The sequence below is a fragment of the Pseudorca crassidens genome, chromosome 6 (genome assembly GCF_039906515.1).
Source record: "Pseudorca crassidens isolate mPseCra1 chromosome 6, mPseCra1.hap1, whole genome shotgun sequence".
NCBI classification, from domain to species: domain Eukaryota; kingdom Metazoa; phylum Chordata; class Mammalia; order Artiodactyla; family Delphinidae; genus Pseudorca; species Pseudorca crassidens.
This window is the reverse complement of record NC_090301.1, coordinates 29,390,461-29,406,682: the sequence shown is the minus strand read 5'-3', so window position 1 is coordinate 29,406,682 and position 16,222 is coordinate 29,390,461. Positions and strand designations below refer to the sequence as shown.

The window sequence follows — 16,222 nt, the reverse complement described above, 5'->3', positions numbered from 1 at the left end:
ATAAGATTCATGAAGAGTTTGGTACACGGCATTAGATGTTACCTGGATGCAGTTCTCAATCACAGGATGAGACTTCTGGTGGGACTTGCTCTGAAGACCAGATAAGAAACACACCTGACAGATGTCAAAGTTGAGACACTTCAGACAGCGGTATCTGCCAATTAAAATGGAAGTGTGACTTACATCACTACTAGGAGGTGAGCAAAGAAAGTATTATTCAGGTGGAGAATAAGCACCCTAAAATATACAGGAGGTGTCTGAGCTACCGAGTGAGTATAAAGTTGTCTTCTTCTGTTGGCATTTTTATAACATGACATTAAATTAATATAGTTTTGTCAACAAACTATCATATAGAGGCCGGATTCATCCTCTCCACCCCGCCCCCCAAATACCAAGTGTCTTTTACATGCAGGGTATTATGTGCTACAACATTTAGGATAGACCCTTAAGTCTGCAGCCACATTTGTGCAGCTGCATAATTCATTCAGGTAATTTGGATTTAATTGCCAACTTAAAGGAAACCGGGAGATTTCCAAAAAGTTTGAATTCTAGCTTCTCTGGAAATGTGTGAGATATGATGATATTGGACCTGTATTCTTGTGTGGTGTTGGGGAAAATAAAACCATAGATAAAGAATCTAAAATAAATGTGTCATTTATCAGAAATCTGTATGTAGGAAAGAATAACGTGGAAGAGAGGGAGTTCCTCACCAGCCAGGACTGAGTGACCACCACACCCAGGTTTCTTAACACATCAGTGTTGCAGGCTTTCTGTTATGGACAGTTACAATCTTAAATCTCCTGTGATCAGAAAGACAGGCGGAAATCTTGAGACACTCTGGTAGGGAAGGGTGTCTCTGGGCACTCAGGGAACATGTTGTAATATTGGGGAGGGCTGGTGAGACCTCATAGCCATGAATTAGTAACTTTTAAGGATGAGTGGGATCATATTGTTTGTCTGCAAAATATCAGGGATCTATACTTTTTTTCCTGCTTCAACTACAGAGGATGCGGCATAAAGTAGGGTCTTCCTCATCAACGGCAGCAATGGGCGAGGACAAGGGGACAGCTACACCTATAAGACAGTCCCTCCCCAGACTACTGCCCTCATTTATACTCCTTGCCTTGCCCCCAATAGCATTTGAGTTTTCAACCCCGGTCTTCAAAGTTATAAAAATTAAACTATGACAAGATTCCTATGCTCTTCAAATTTCATATCTGGCTGCAAAGACATGATATGGAAGCTTGAGGTACTAACTAGCAAAATTAGATACTGTGTGATGAAGTGCCGAGTAAGAGGCATGGAAAATACATGCTGTAGGAGAGATGGGGGACATCCCTGGGAGCTGGTATGGTCTGATAAATTTTTCTGGAAGAGCTGAGACTCATGCTAGGCATAGAATGCTGGGTGGGAGATTAAAGTAGAGGAAATCCCAGGTAGAAAGATGAGGAGTAAGGTAATGCAGACTGGGGTGAAGAAGAAGGGTTAGCGCTTTTCAGCCCTATCAGACCTACAGGTAACTGTGGAGAATGGAGGAATAAAAACTTGCAGTGGGGCTTCCCTGGTGGCGCAGTGGTTGAGAGTTCGCCTGCCGATGAAGGGGACACAGGTTCGTGCCCCAGTCTGGGAAGATCCCACGTGCCGTGGAGCGGCTGGGCCCGTGAGCCATGGCCGCTGAGCCTGCGCGTCCAGAGCCTGTGCTCCGCAATGGGAGAGGCCACAACAGTGAGAGGCCCGCGTACCGCAAAAAAAACAAAAATAAAACAAACAAAAAAAAACACTTGCAATGTTCCTGAGGCCAGATGGCAGAAGGGCTTCTGACCAAAGTCATTGGAAGGCAGAGCAGGAGGGTGCAAATGCCATGAGACCAACTCTCACAGTCCTTGTTCACTGCCGTCCCTGACATCTAGTCCCAGGGTAGGATATTAATACAGAGTGTTGAAGGGCTATCACAGTAGCAAACATTTTTGAGCCCTTACTATGTAGCAGGCAGTGGACATGCATTGACATAGTTAATCCCCATGAAAGTTCTTTAAGGCAAGGCATTCTTATTATTATCCTCATTTGAAGAAACTGATTCAAAGAGAGTTTAAGCAATTGCACAAAGTTACACAACTACGTAGTAAGTGGTAGCATTAGGTTTTGAGCCCAGGGATACCATCTAAATGGAGAGCCAGCTATTTTAACCCCTGTTAATAGACCACCAAGGCAGGAGACTTGAGTTTGAGTCACATGCCACTGTTACCAGGTGACCTTGAAATGGAAACTTAAGCTCATTGTTTTGAAGATACCTGGAACAACGCAGGTTTTCAAAGAACATTAGTTGAAGGAAATTAAATGAATGACAGTTTCTTCAATGAAGAAAATGGGGCTAGTAAACCCTGCCCTCTCGGCCTTGCAAAGTTTTTACAAAGCTTTGAAAATTATTCAGCATGCGTAACTGGGGAGACATGAAGCATTTTTTATAAAGATGATTTGATGAGCCACCTGTCCTGGCTGCTTTATTTAGCATTACTGTATGGTTACAGTTGACTTGTTAGGACAATACACTGACCCTAATCTTGGCTTATTTCCTCCATGCTCTGAAACTACCGACAGGTGTGTGAGAAAGGGTGCAGTGTGGATAATGAGACTGGTCTGTTGTTGATGGCTTTACTCATAGAGAACCAACTTTTTTCCCCCTAATTTCATTTCAAACTTACATGGCTATTACAGAGCATAAATGTGACACGTTCTGCTAAAATCGAACACTTGTCTTAGGAACAAGCTCTGGGCTTTGTAGCTTCTCTTACTTTAGGAGGTCAAGTCTTTGCCTCTTCCTGCTATACTTCCAGATCTGCAAACACTTCTGCTCTAAAATGTCTTTATGAATCTCACTGAAACTAAAAGCCTTGAGGCTATTGCTGGAGTTTTCTGAGAGCCAAAAACACAGGTTTAAGGTTAGAACTGTAATACATTCAAGCAATTTCTGATAGACTCAGAAGGTTACAGCTAAAAGAAGTCTAAGTCATCATTTGACCCACCTCTCCTCTTGCTTACAAAGAAACCAAGGTCTAGACAGGTTCAAGGCCATGCCCAGATCACGCAGCTGTCTGCATATATGAAAACTGTACATTGCCTCAGATTTCTAGGAGAAAGGAAAAGTCACACAGCGGCATTTTCGTTTTTGTTTTTTGGGGTTTTTTTTTGCGGTACGTGGGCCTCTCACTGTTGTGGCCTCTCCCGTTGCGGAGCACAGGCTCCGGACGCGCAGGCTCAGCGGCCATGGCTCACGGGCCCAGCCGCTCCGCGGCACGTGGGATCTTCCTGGACCAGGGCACGAACCCGTGTCCCCTGCATTGCAGGTGGACTCTCAACCACTGCGCCACCAGGGAAGCCCTTTATTGTTGTATTGACAAGAGAACTACAACACCCTTTCCCTAATATGGGATTTTGACTGTCATCCTCAAAGCTGTGGAAAGGTCTGAATCTCCAATGTCCAAACCTAGCTTTCAAATCTGCCTTTTCCTCGAGGCCAGAGAAGCTCTGGCGTGAGCTGCTCCCACAAAGCCTCATCATTCCTTTGGGTTCAAGAAATGTTCTCAGTTGTCTGCACAAGGCGGCAGCAGAGCATCACGGTTGCAAAGCAGACACCCTGGATTCGGTCGGTAGCCTCTGCCACTTGCTAACCATGTGAGCCTAAGTTTAAGTTATTTAGTGTCTCTGCAAATTAGGCATAATAATACCACATTTATACAGAGTTGTAACAGGCTTTACATGAAATGATCCATGTGAACTACGCAACCTAACACTTGTTCAACATTTAACAAATGTAACAAGGTCCTACTATATAGCACAAAGAACTATAGTCAATATCCTGTGATAAACCGTAACGGAAAAGAACATGAAAAAGAATATATATACGTTTAACTGAACCACTTTGCTGCACAGCAGAAATTAACACAACATTGTAAATCAACTATACTTCAATAAAACTTTTTAAAAAAGCAAAGAATGTAAACTATTGTTATTATTATGGATGGTTCCAAAGTATTTAACAGCATTTTTTGGTAACAAAAGACAAAAAAATTTCCCCTTAAGGAACGAAAACATCTAGCGGTCAGAGTATGTGTCAATAGAACTTAATATTCCATTAATTATAGAAGGTAAAATAAAATGTATTATAAGCAGGACCACTCATACAGGAAATTATTGACCCCCCAAGATCAACTGAGTTCTAGATGTGTGAGAAGGACCACAAAAACCAATCTGGAGAGACGCAGCTCCAACTCCAGACCCATTTGGAGAGTGACGGTCCATGTAATAGTGATGAATGACTCTACCTCAGTCCTGTGATGGGGAAGTTCCTGCAGATTCGACATCGAACAGGGTGAGTGACCATTTCAGTGGCTGACAGTCGGTAGCAGGTCGGGAGCCACAGGAGGATGGGAGGTTCAGATTGTACCCAAGATAGGAATTTCTCTTCTTTAATTGCTGGGCTCAACACCTGAAAAACCATGGCACACTCAGATGTGTCTCTAGGCAGAACTTTGGTCTCTTGTAGAGATGAAAATGTATTTTCATCTTCTCTTCTGGCTCTGTTTCTGTAGGCTCTGCTTAAGAAGTTTATCACATGCGAAGTCGGGGCAAGTCTACCTCTAAATTAGGTTGTCTAGGAGGCGGTGTAGAGTAGTAGGTCCGTGATTTAAATGGGTCAGCAGTGGTGTCTGCCCCCCAGCAGTGGTGTCTGCCCCCCAGGTCCAAGGGACATGTGAATGGCACTCACCCCTTGGAAACAGCTGCGTGTAGCGCTCTCCACAGAGTACAGAGCTCGACTTTCCCCCATGACAGTCGGGATCTACAAGAGGCAAGAAACCCCACATCAGCGATCAAGAAATGGAGAAATAGGTGGCCACCAGTCATGCCTGAGCGGTGGCGCTTACGGCCATAGCGTCACAAGTATCTGGTGTCTGAGGCTGGATGAGCTGTCTCAGTCTAGGCAAACAGGACATGTGTGGGTTTTGTGCGGTGTATGAATAGAGATAATGAATGAACAAGTGGGAAGAAGTGGAGCTGGGAGGAGGAGTGAGAAGAAAGTCTGGCAGTGGGGGAAATACAGGGAGGGCTTGCATTGTTTTTCTTCTTTTGACCCCAGTCAAATATTTAATCTTTCTTTGCCCTTGTGCACCTATGAATTACAAGGAACGACGATACTGTATCAAAGTTCAGGGCAGTTTTAAGGAAACCTTTTCAAACACTTTCACGTCGTCTCCTTTTCACAAATCCCAATTTCTGAGGTAGGGCAGTCATTATCTTTGTTTAAAGCAAGGAGTAATTGAGACCTGGAATTTTGTCCAAGGTACAACAAACAAGCAAGAAAACAAACAAACAAATGCAAGTTAGCTGCAGAATTGAGATCTCACTCTAAGACTCCTTACCCTGTTGAGGGGTTCTCCCAAAGCTTTGTCACACCCAGTCCTGATGTGTATTCCAATGGCTTGATTTATACTACCTCACTCAATGGCTTCCATCTTTCAATCAGTCCCATTAAGGAGTTTAACTAAGGGACTGAGAACCCCTTGTGACTGCCGAGATGGCCAGGGACTTGGCCCTGACATTATCTATATGCACAGATACATGTACCTGTCACCTCCATTTATGCCCATTTGGTTGTGGGTCCCAGTTTCACATCTGATGTCTTCTACAGCACAGTCTGTCAGCAGGCGTTGCTCCCAAGCTCAGAAGTAATTTCAAAGACCCCCCTGCTGAGTCCATCAACTCGAATAAACATTCTTCTAATCAGGAAAGTGGCACTTAGAGCCACTTTGCTGACAATTAGCCAGACAGAAGTCAACAAACATTTGCGTAATCCTGACAAGATGGCTTGTACTTTAAATTGATAATAACCCCATCACCAGCTGAATAAGTACTATGCGTTATTTGGCTTTTGTCTGAAAAAATAACTCACTAACCATACTTTGGCCTGAGAGTGCTGATGAGCTAACTGGAGCACTTATTTGGACGGCGTCCTTGAGCCCTGAGAAAGGGGTTTAGCCTCATTTGTAAAATAAGGAATGTGGATCAGATAGGACCCGCTTGCCAGCTCTGTGATTCTGACACCAGTCAAAAGAAAATTCACTTCTGTAGTGGGTTCTAACCTACACTTTTGGCTTTTAAGTGTGTGCACAAAGATTTTGTGGATGAATTGCCCATTTGACTAATTTCTTGCAGGTGTTCTACGGAAGGATGCAGTGTGGCTGGATAGCATGCCAGCACAGGCAGAACACCACTTGAAATGATAATGACGATTCTTGCGCGAGGGGTTGGGATTACACGGTAGGGCCTGGAGTTTTCTGTGGGAACCCATCTCAGTGTTCTTAATGGTAGTAAATGGGATGATAATTTGCCGTGCAAATCTACACCTTCCTAACAGCTTTCTCAGAAGCCTACTAATGCATTGGGGGGGAGACAGCGCTGCAGGAGCTGTCATGCGGCAGCTCATTGACCTCAGTTGAGCCTGAAACAAGGGCAGATTTTTAGGGCCTCTTGGATGGGGAGCGAGCCTGGGGCCGGCTGTAGTAGTGAGGAAGCAGTACAGGATTTCAGGAGGAGGAAAATGCCCCTCCGTCCATCTTCTTTCATTACATCCACCTCAACACCTTAGTGTAACAAGCCTGGTTGCACAAATGCATGGACAGATTTTCCCAGTCTCCCTGGCTCCCCGCAGCTTGAGTCCTAAGATGTTGGGATTGATGGGGAAGTAGCTCCTTAACATGCCTGGAGTCAGCAGAAAACAGGGCCCATGTGTTGCTGCAACCACCAGAGCGGCTCTTAAATAACTACATATGATGTTTGAACCTTAGGAATTAAAAAAAAAAAATCATTGCTCCACTTAAAAAATATGAACATCTTACATATTCTTTGGAATTTACAGAATACATTAAATACTAATTATTACAATCAATATGAACATAAACTATTACTATTAAGGCCAAATCAAAGCAAAGGTAATTTTGGATAGGTTTTTCTAAATCATATTCCCTGTCTGATAATCTCTTTCCTTACCCACTCCCACCTGTATCATAATTATCCCCAGTTCAGAATCCTCGGTTCTGAAGGGTACCAGAATAGGTCACCCCCAAATACGAGCCCTTGGCATACATATTGTTTTGAACTAAAGGCCATTGAGAACCAATAGATGCAGAAAAAGCTATAAAAACAGGGCACAGGTTTTCCTTTTGTAAAGGAAATATACATTTATAAAGGAAATTTCTTTTTACCAATAGTGTCTCCCTCTCCCTATCAGGAAGAGGAGGACTCTTAACAACTCTTATTAATGGAAAATTCACAGACTTAAATCTGCATAACAAACCTTACTAAACAACCCTTGTTCACCATCTATTTCCCGGTCACTTTCTCATAACTTGCCTCCCCCCACCCAGAAGCCCAGAGCCCCCTTCCCTTTGTTTAATGTAAAATAATTTACAAGCCTGAGTTCCATCCACCTCTTTGAGTTACTCATCACTGGGTGTTTCCACGTGTATGCACCATACACATTTAAACTTTGGTTTGTTTTTCTCTTGTTAATTCTGTCTTTTGCCAGTCCAATACATAGGGCCCCAATCACAGAACTTAAGATGAGTCAAGGAAAAAGAAATTTTTTTCTCCCCTACAGTCCAGACCCAGCGGAAAAATGACAGAAAATTACTATGGCTTCACAGTAAGGAAAACCTAGTTTGGGGATTTTACAGGGGCTTGAAGAAGAATAGACACATCCTTGAAATAGGAGTAAAAGATACATAAGGACAGTGAGCACTGTACACAAGATAATCCAGAGCCTGCTTAACCCATTTGCAGAAGATCTTGCTTGGTTACATGATTTTACATCATTTTAATATTTAAGAAACATATTTACTTTAAGGGCGTTAAATTCCCTTGCCTAGTATGGATAAAAACAACACTACATTTGTACATTCTTAAAGAATAGGAAATGATGGAAAGCAACTATTTGAGTATTCGGGGTTGCATTTCATCTATGTTCCCATTAAGCACCGTTGAAGGCTTTAGTATCAAGAACTTTTCAAGCCATAAAGATAAATGAGATAAAATTCTTGCCCTTGAGAAGCAGCCTAGTGGGAAAAACATATACCTAGGACATAATTGCAACAACATTTGACAAGTGCTATAACAAAATTATGTACAAGAGTTAAAGGAGCTTTCAGTGAGGAGGTGACTGATATTTGAGTGATCTTGGAAGACAAACAGTATTTGTCAAGTGAAAGGAGAGGCAGTGGTGTTGCAGACAGATTGCACCTGCACAAGTCAGGCATGGAGAACTTGGTGCATGTCAGGTACAGTAACAATTTTGATACGCAAGAGTGACAATGATGGAAGGAAAACTTAAACACTGTGGAATACTCAACAGAAACCACTGGATATTGTTTCAATGGGATTATCTGAACCTATAGAGATATGCATCACTGTCTTTGACTAAGCTATTTTATAATTTTGTAGACATTAATGTTAACTTGTAGACAACTGATCACAATGCAAATAATTCTGATCTATAGACATGCAAATAAATTCTGTCCTGGTTGAGGGACAACCCTCCCCTTCAGCCCAAAGTCAGTCTTGGGTCCACCTGCAAATTCATTGTAACATTCTTAATCTATCAGCTTGTCTGTTCTTTGGTTATTTCTTTCAACTAGTTGTAACTTACTGGAGCCCTCTTCTAATTAACAAATTAAATTAAATTTTGAATACATGTTCATTTTATATTTGTATAAGTATCATGATTTACCTCTTTCTGAAAAGAGAAGGATTGAGTCAAATCATGAAAGCTTTGCCTGTGATGCTGAGTTCAGGTTTTATTCTATGACAGAATATGGCCAACGAAGAATTTTAGGCATTTACATTTACATTTTGGAAGAGTCACTGGCTGCTGTGTGGAGGAAGAGTTGCAGAGAGGAGAGGACTGAGTTGGGCAAACCAGTTAGGGAGCAATTGCAATAGATCAGCCTATATTCAGATAATACCAGGTAAAGAGGAGAGAGGTTGCATGGAGAGCTATATTAAGGTAGAACTGACACTGTAAAAATCAGATCCTTTTATAATAAATGTGACTAATATAACTGGAACAAATTTAGAATTCTTAAGTATTAGAGATTTACCTGTTGTAGATCTGTTAGTAGGTTTCTCAAAATCCTTCGAGTCATGCGTCCCCCAGAATTATAACCTCCCCTGTTATTTTCTGCATAGAGCTGAAAAAGAGCTAGACACATAAGGGGGGAAAGAAATCTTTAAACTGAATACTTGCTATATATCTTCGAAGAATATGTGCTTTGAATTCTAAACAGTTTATTTGTGGCTATCAAGGCGAAAGTGATAATTCTTGGTTATTTGCTTGCTGTTTTGAAGGCTTCCCAAACTAAATAATTTGATAATTAATGAAGACACATTCACATTTCAACTTTTTGATAATCTAGCACATCAATGACAAAGACCACAAGGTTGGTAAATGGCGATGTGAGCAGAGTCTGTCTTTAAGGGAATAATAACTACTGGTGTCTGAATAATCCCTATACAAATAAATATCAAGGATAACCAGATTATGAATAGTTAGAAAGCATAGATCAACATCTTGAAAAATTCTAAGTGTTGCTGAGTACTTGTCGAACCAGAGCAGTGTGGCGGGGATACAGGAGTGAGTGAAGCAGATAACGTGGTGGAGAGATTTGGTGGTCACCGCACTTCAGACATTCAAAACTCCTACATATGTTACCTCTGTATTTTGTAAGAGGACTATCCCCTGAGAGGGCAATCAGGGCAGTGTGGCGGGGATACAGGAGTGAGTGAAGCAGATAACGTGGTGGAGAGATTTGGTGGTCACCGCACTTCAGACATTCAAAACTCCTACATATGTTACCTCTGTATTTTGTAAGAGGACTATCCCCTGAGAGGGCAATCAGGGCGGCGGCTGCAGGTCCAAGCTTGAGAAAACCCGTTCCCGAGCTGCATGGCAACAAAACAGAGGTACGAATGGGGAAGACAGGGTTATTCTTGGTGAAGTGGTTTATAAAAACCATGACTGTGAATGGACATTTCTTTCTTTCTTTTTTTTTTTTGGCTGCACAGTGCAGCATGTGGGATCTTAGCTCCCCAACAAGGGATGGAACCTGCGCCCCCTGCAGCAGTAGCTCAGGGTCTTAACCATTGGACCGCCAGGGAAGTCCCTGAATGGACATTTCTGACACTGTGTTACAAGTTCACTCTTTTCATGGTCAGTTTTCCTATATCTAGAATTTGACAGAACTAAGAATTGAATGAAAATATTTCATCCTTCATTTATTCATACATTCATGTGTTCAACAAATGTTTATTGGGTGCTTTCTCTGTACTAAGCACTGTCCTAGGCACTGGAGACACAGGCATCTTCCTGGGTCTTCCTGGGTCCTCCTGGACCAGGCAGTCTCACTTCCTTTAGGGCTCACAAGCTGGGAAACCAAACAACAGAGACAAGGACCAAAAGGCAGGCAGAAGGAGCAAACATTTATATTAAAAAAATCCACCCGTTCTCAGGCCCTCACTTAGAGCCTCATCACCCTGTGCCCCTTGGTTGTGCAGTTTCCAAACCTACAAAATACAATGTATCAAATGCCGGCGGATTGTTAGAGGCAGGCATTGATACAAGAAAGGGTAGCCAAGATCATAATGCTTAAGGAGACTGAAATCATGAAAAAATAACTTGAGAACATGTTTATATACTATTTGTACAACAACAAAAATAAATAAATAATAAACTAGTAAGGAATTTGCCTAGTGGTTAAACTGTGCTTGCCTTTGGGAGGCAGGCTTTGGGGTGGTATTTCTTCTTCTTCACTCTTTTCTGCACTTTCCAAATGTTTTATATTTACTGTGAGCTTTTAAAACTCCATTCTACAGGATGAAGGCTACTGGGTCAAGACCACGTAAGATAAACACAACTGAAGTGGGGCAAAAAAGTGGTAAACACACACACAAACACACACGCCCCCAACACCACTGACTTAGAGCATGCATAATCAAGCCTTTGACAGGGTGTAAGCTGTTTTATGTGTGCCTGTCCAAGTCATATGTTGAAATCCTAACCCCCAATGTGATGGTATTTAGCGATGGGGCTTGGGAAGATGATTAGGTCACAAGGGTGGAACTCTTATGAATTGGATTGCTATTACTACAAAAGAGACCCCAGAGAGCTCCCTCGCCCCTTTCACCATGTGAGGACACAGCCAAAAGATGGCCCTCTATGTACCAGGAAGTGGGTTCTCACCAGACCCACCTGTCTGCCGGTGCCCTGACCTTAGACTTCCCAGCCTCCAGAACTGTGAGAAATAAATGTTTAAGTCACCCAGTCTACGGTAGTTTGGTATAGCAGCCCAGACTAAGACAATAGGTTAGCCATTTATGCACACGTTATTCACAAACAGAAACTGACAACTGGTTATAAAGGAATAAGCAAAGACATATACTACCGGGGACTCAAGAGAAAAGTGTAATTTATATATATACATAGATGCATAACAGCCCTAGCAAAAGGTGTGTGTGCTTCTCTAGAGTGGAAATGAGTCTGTATGAAAATGTGGATTTTCCCCCTTTTTGCTGTCCATGAATCATTCATATTAGTGAGGTTGATAAGCATGTACTTCTTTGTTCCCCTCCTGAATAATACATATGAGGAAAACAAACAAACAAAGAAGCCTTCTTAGATATCAAACCTTGAATAAATATTAGACAACCCCAACTGGTCAATGACCAGAGGCAACTAAACACCCCCTGTGAGGTCACAGCATGGTCCCCTCAGCCTCACCTGTCATACATTGTTGTGAGAAGGCTCAGAGTGAGTTCCGGAGCTCTGGGGTGCACCTGTCCTGGTTTTTCCACCCTGACTCTCTGAAACAGCTCCTGCAGAGCCTGAAAAAGCTGCTGCACAGAGACAGCACTTTCTCTTGCCTCCCAGAGACTCTGACGTAGTAGGACATGCTGAATCAGAGAACTGTCAATCAAGTCCACTGCAGGAAGCAAAGGAAACACTGCATCACCTCTGATCTGAACAAAAGGCTTCAAAAAAGTAAACATCATCTAGTCTTTAATGAAGACTGTTTTTTACGGCAGCTGTTCTTTTTAAGGGAATTACATATGGTCACTATTTGGATACATCTCTCTTGTATATAATTCAAGTGCTCCTATTCTAACAGTTGATTTGATTTTGGAAAAGTGCATCTGTTTGTAAAGCATAGTTAGAACATTATTCCCAGTATAACCTCTAGGATGTGGCTTTATAAAAGGAAATTAAAAGGGAAAGAAGTGAGAAACTTGAAAATAGCTTTCCGAGGAAGTTAGGACACTGGTGAAAAATTGGGAAAAACATTTTTATACTGTTTATTAAGTGGATTGAGAAAATTCATCTTTCATGTTCAAATATCATTTTTTCTTGTCTACAGCCTAGCTCGAGAAGGAATATTGTGTATAAAAATGCAAATGAATCACTTAAAAAACTCAGTGATCTTTATAAAAGAGCAGTTGCTGAATTAGACTCCTTAGGTCTCACCCTTGCTTTAGTAATGTTTATTTTTTTGATCTTGGTCTCATCAGTATTATTATCCAGAAAGGCACTTAATAAAACCAAAGTTGCTTACAAAAAATAATGGTTTATTTCTTACATATTTTTTATCACCTTCTCCTAAAAATGTTACAAGGCAATAAATATAAGGAAGAATGAGATAGAAGAAACCCTATGGTTTTTTGCAGATGGAGGATGACAGACAAAATGAATAAACACCCACTTGTGCCATCTGAGATGGGGATGTCAGTGGCACCAAGAGCTGCTGGCATTTAAAATGCTTCAGACTGTGAAGTGATAAAACCCTGCACTTCTGTCTACTTTGTAAATCAACCTCACATCCACAAATCTAGCACGTATAATAAAATTTTTTATTTGTTCTCTGATACGGCTTTTAAAGGGAGAGTCTAAGAAAGTGAGGGGTATGTTTTGGGATGTGACTGTGAAAAAAACGTGGCTGCATGTGGTAGAGACTGCAAACTCTTTTATCGTTATTCAATCACAAAACCTATCACCTCGGCCTGGCGTGCTGTACACAGGATGCTGCGTCTTCTGCCGAGACTTCTGTATTACAGCAAAACAGATAATAGTGGTGTCCATTAATCTCACCACCAGATTTGTGCAGGAACGCTTTCCGGCTCTCCAGATCCTGCTGCCTGGAGCTCACGATATGTTTATCTCGGTGTTAGGGACTTTTGTTTTCCAATTTTTGTTTGGTTATCTGTTATAGGTAGAACTTTTCAACTTCTGATTTCGTGTACTGTTACTATTTCCCATGCATATTATTTATATTCACTGTTTCTGATGCAGGCGTAATAAAAAATTCAGAAAGGTACACCCTCGAATTACACTGTACACACCCAGGCTCATATGAACAATGATGAAGGCTCATGTGAACATTGGCTACTAACTTTCTTTAATAGGAGACATTCTCCAGGAAAATAACATGATTGAGGGTAAATTTTTAGTGAGCATCTTCTGCCTTTTGCTGATTTCTGGAATAATATAAGTAATTTGTCTATATCAGTGATTTAAAAAAAATTTTTTTTAAAGCCAAGAATCCCTTCTTCAAAGGATACTTTCACAGAAATGCAATATGGAAGATAGAGCAAAACAGAGTTGTTCTGGTAGAGGAGATAGCCTTTTGGGTTTTTCTACTTGCCTATTCTTCCTTTTCCCACCTTGCTGGCCCTTTGGGTTTTCTCGACTTGCCTCTACTTCCTTTTCCCACCTCGCTGGCCCTTTCTTACCCTACTTCACACCCATGTCCACTCTGTGAAACACAGTTTGAAAACCACTGGTCTATCTAACTTATTAGGCAAAGGCAAAATATTAAAAATAATTCAACCTTTAGGAAAAATGACATATGTATGTGTATGTGTGTCTGTGTGTGTGTGTGTGTATAATACAATTTATATATATATAAAATACAATTTATATATATATATAAAACACAATTTTTTTAGGTCTGCTGTAATAAATGTCATAAATTACACAAAGTGATTTTTTAAAAATGCAATAGAGAACTTATTAGAAATCAGTAACTTCAGATATGCTGAATGCCTGTCATTTTTCACAGCCAGGACCCAAGTTCATTTTGGAGAATTTTTACAGGATAAAAATTTTTACTGTATTTTACCTAGATAACGGTATAGGAAAAGAAACCATGGCATTCAATCAGATAAAATTTAATGCAGAAGAGTAGTTCTCATGAAATTCTCAAGCGATTTTTAAACTTTATGGCCTGAGGATTATTCATCTGAACTTACTTTTGCAGGTTCAGAAAGAGATGGGGGTACAACTTAAAAATGCAAGTCTTAAGTAGTAGAAGGAATTTAGAAATGTTTATATTTGAATCTACAAGTTATATTAAACTAACTTATTTTGTGATTTTATTTTGCATCAATATTGGTATCCTGAAAAGGAACTAAACAAACAAAAAATTTGCAGAAACCAAGTAGGAACATTTTTTTAAAGAATTAAAATCCTCATCCATGAATTATTGTCTATTGTCAGTCAGCGAAGCTACATGTGGGTGGAACACAGGTGTATCTTCCACACTCCATCTTCTCTGTTACAAGTAGGGTAGATGCACAGGTCCAACCTTCCAGATCCAACAGTCACTCACATGGGCGGAGTTTTTGGTTTTCTATGAATTTTACATTACACATCAGGGTCAGATTATTTCAAGTATTTCAAGAGAACCTGTACTTACATTGGCACAAGGTTTGCACTGATCGTAATTTGAAGGCTGTTCTATAAATGGAATTCTCAATACTATTAAGAGCATCTGTAAAGAAAACATGAAATATCATAGATAAAGGACTGTCTCATTAGATAAATCCCGTAACCTAGAAGGAAATCCTAGAGAGCATGTAGCCCTACTTTATTTTGCAGGTGAGGAAATCAAGTTCTAGAGCGCTCTTTCCTACCTGGGAACAAATAATAATGGACTACGCTATCCTAGGCTGCAGGTGACCATAGAGAGCCTCCTCTGAGCCCACCAGACTAAGGAATCCCCCAGTGAGAAGACTCCTCCATGAAGCTGTCCACTTTTTATATAAAAATGAAATAGCCTATGAAACAATAAGACAAAAAACTATCTGTAGAATATAAATTCAGTTTGTTAATATATTCTAGTCATATGTACACACATACTTATGCGTCTATGAAAATGACTATCCATCCATTCATTCAGCAGATTTTTATTGAGCTCTTACTATATGGCCCTGGCATGATTCCAGGCTCTTGAAATATAGCAACTAACAAAACAGATAAAAATTCTTGCCACGTGGAGCTTAATTTCTAGTGTCATTCATCAGATTGTTAACAGTGGATATCTTTGAGTGCTCGAATTCTTAGTTATTTTCTTCCTACTTGTCAATATTACCTAAATTTTCTATAAAGAGCACATGTTATTTTTATAATCAGAAAAAAATTATTAATATACCTTCTTTTACCCACCACCAACATCACTACATCAGTGGCTAGCATTTCTGAGCACTTACTAGGCACTGAGTATGTATTCACCCCTTTCACAGTGTGGAGAAGAGAAGAGGAGAAGAGAAGAGAAAGCTCTGGAGCCATATCTAGGTAATAGAAAATGTATATGTAATATACAAATGCCCTGTACATTTGTATATGTAATAGAAAATGTATATGTAATAGAAAATAGAAATGATCAAAACATATGAAAAAAAGTTGAAAGACTAATTACTATAGAAGACTTTTTGACGAGAAAAAACAGTCATCAAAGATAAACAACCATAAGCAGAGATAGTTTTGCAGGCAAATTCCTTTAAACTTTCAAGGGATAGGGGAATCCCTGTTACTCAACTCTTCTAAAAACTGGAAAAACTCAGAAAACTTCCCAGTTTAGCTTAGGAGGCTAACATAACTGTAATACCAACATTTGATAAAGTTTTATTGAAAATATTGTTATTGCTGAGAGAAACTAGTTAAATTCTGATTTCAGACTTTGAAGGAAATTGGTCTAATTGGCCAAGGAAAATTGTCCAATATGGGACAGTTTCAGCATCAACTCAAAAGTCTAAAGTTTGAAGTCTCATCTAAATACCATCTAAATCAGATATATAAATATAAACAAATCTTATTTAAGATGAAATCAAAGATAAAACATAATAT

General features: G+C 40.4%; 1 protein-coding gene across 1 annotated transcript in view; it reads right to left on the bottom strand.

The window, feature by feature from the left end:
* Window positions 1-16,222, bottom strand: part of DYTN (dystrotelin) — a 51,019-nt gene that overhangs the window by 27,355 nt on the left and 7,442 nt on the right. Inside the window, exons 2-8 of the mRNA XM_067739855.1 lie at window positions 14,793-14,867; window positions 11,825-12,026; window positions 9,905-9,990; window positions 9,150-9,250; window positions 4,766-4,837; window positions 4,323-4,486; window positions 43-154 (exon numbers count right to left, since the gene is read on the bottom strand). Of these exons, the coding sequence (XP_067595956.1) occupies window positions 43-154; window positions 4,323-4,486; window positions 4,766-4,837; window positions 9,150-9,250; window positions 9,905-9,990; window positions 11,825-12,026; window positions 14,793-14,867 (812 nt within the window). The remainder of the gene's footprint in view (window positions 1-42; window positions 155-4,322; window positions 4,487-4,765; window positions 4,838-9,149; window positions 9,251-9,904; window positions 9,991-11,824; window positions 12,027-14,792; window positions 14,868-16,222) is intronic.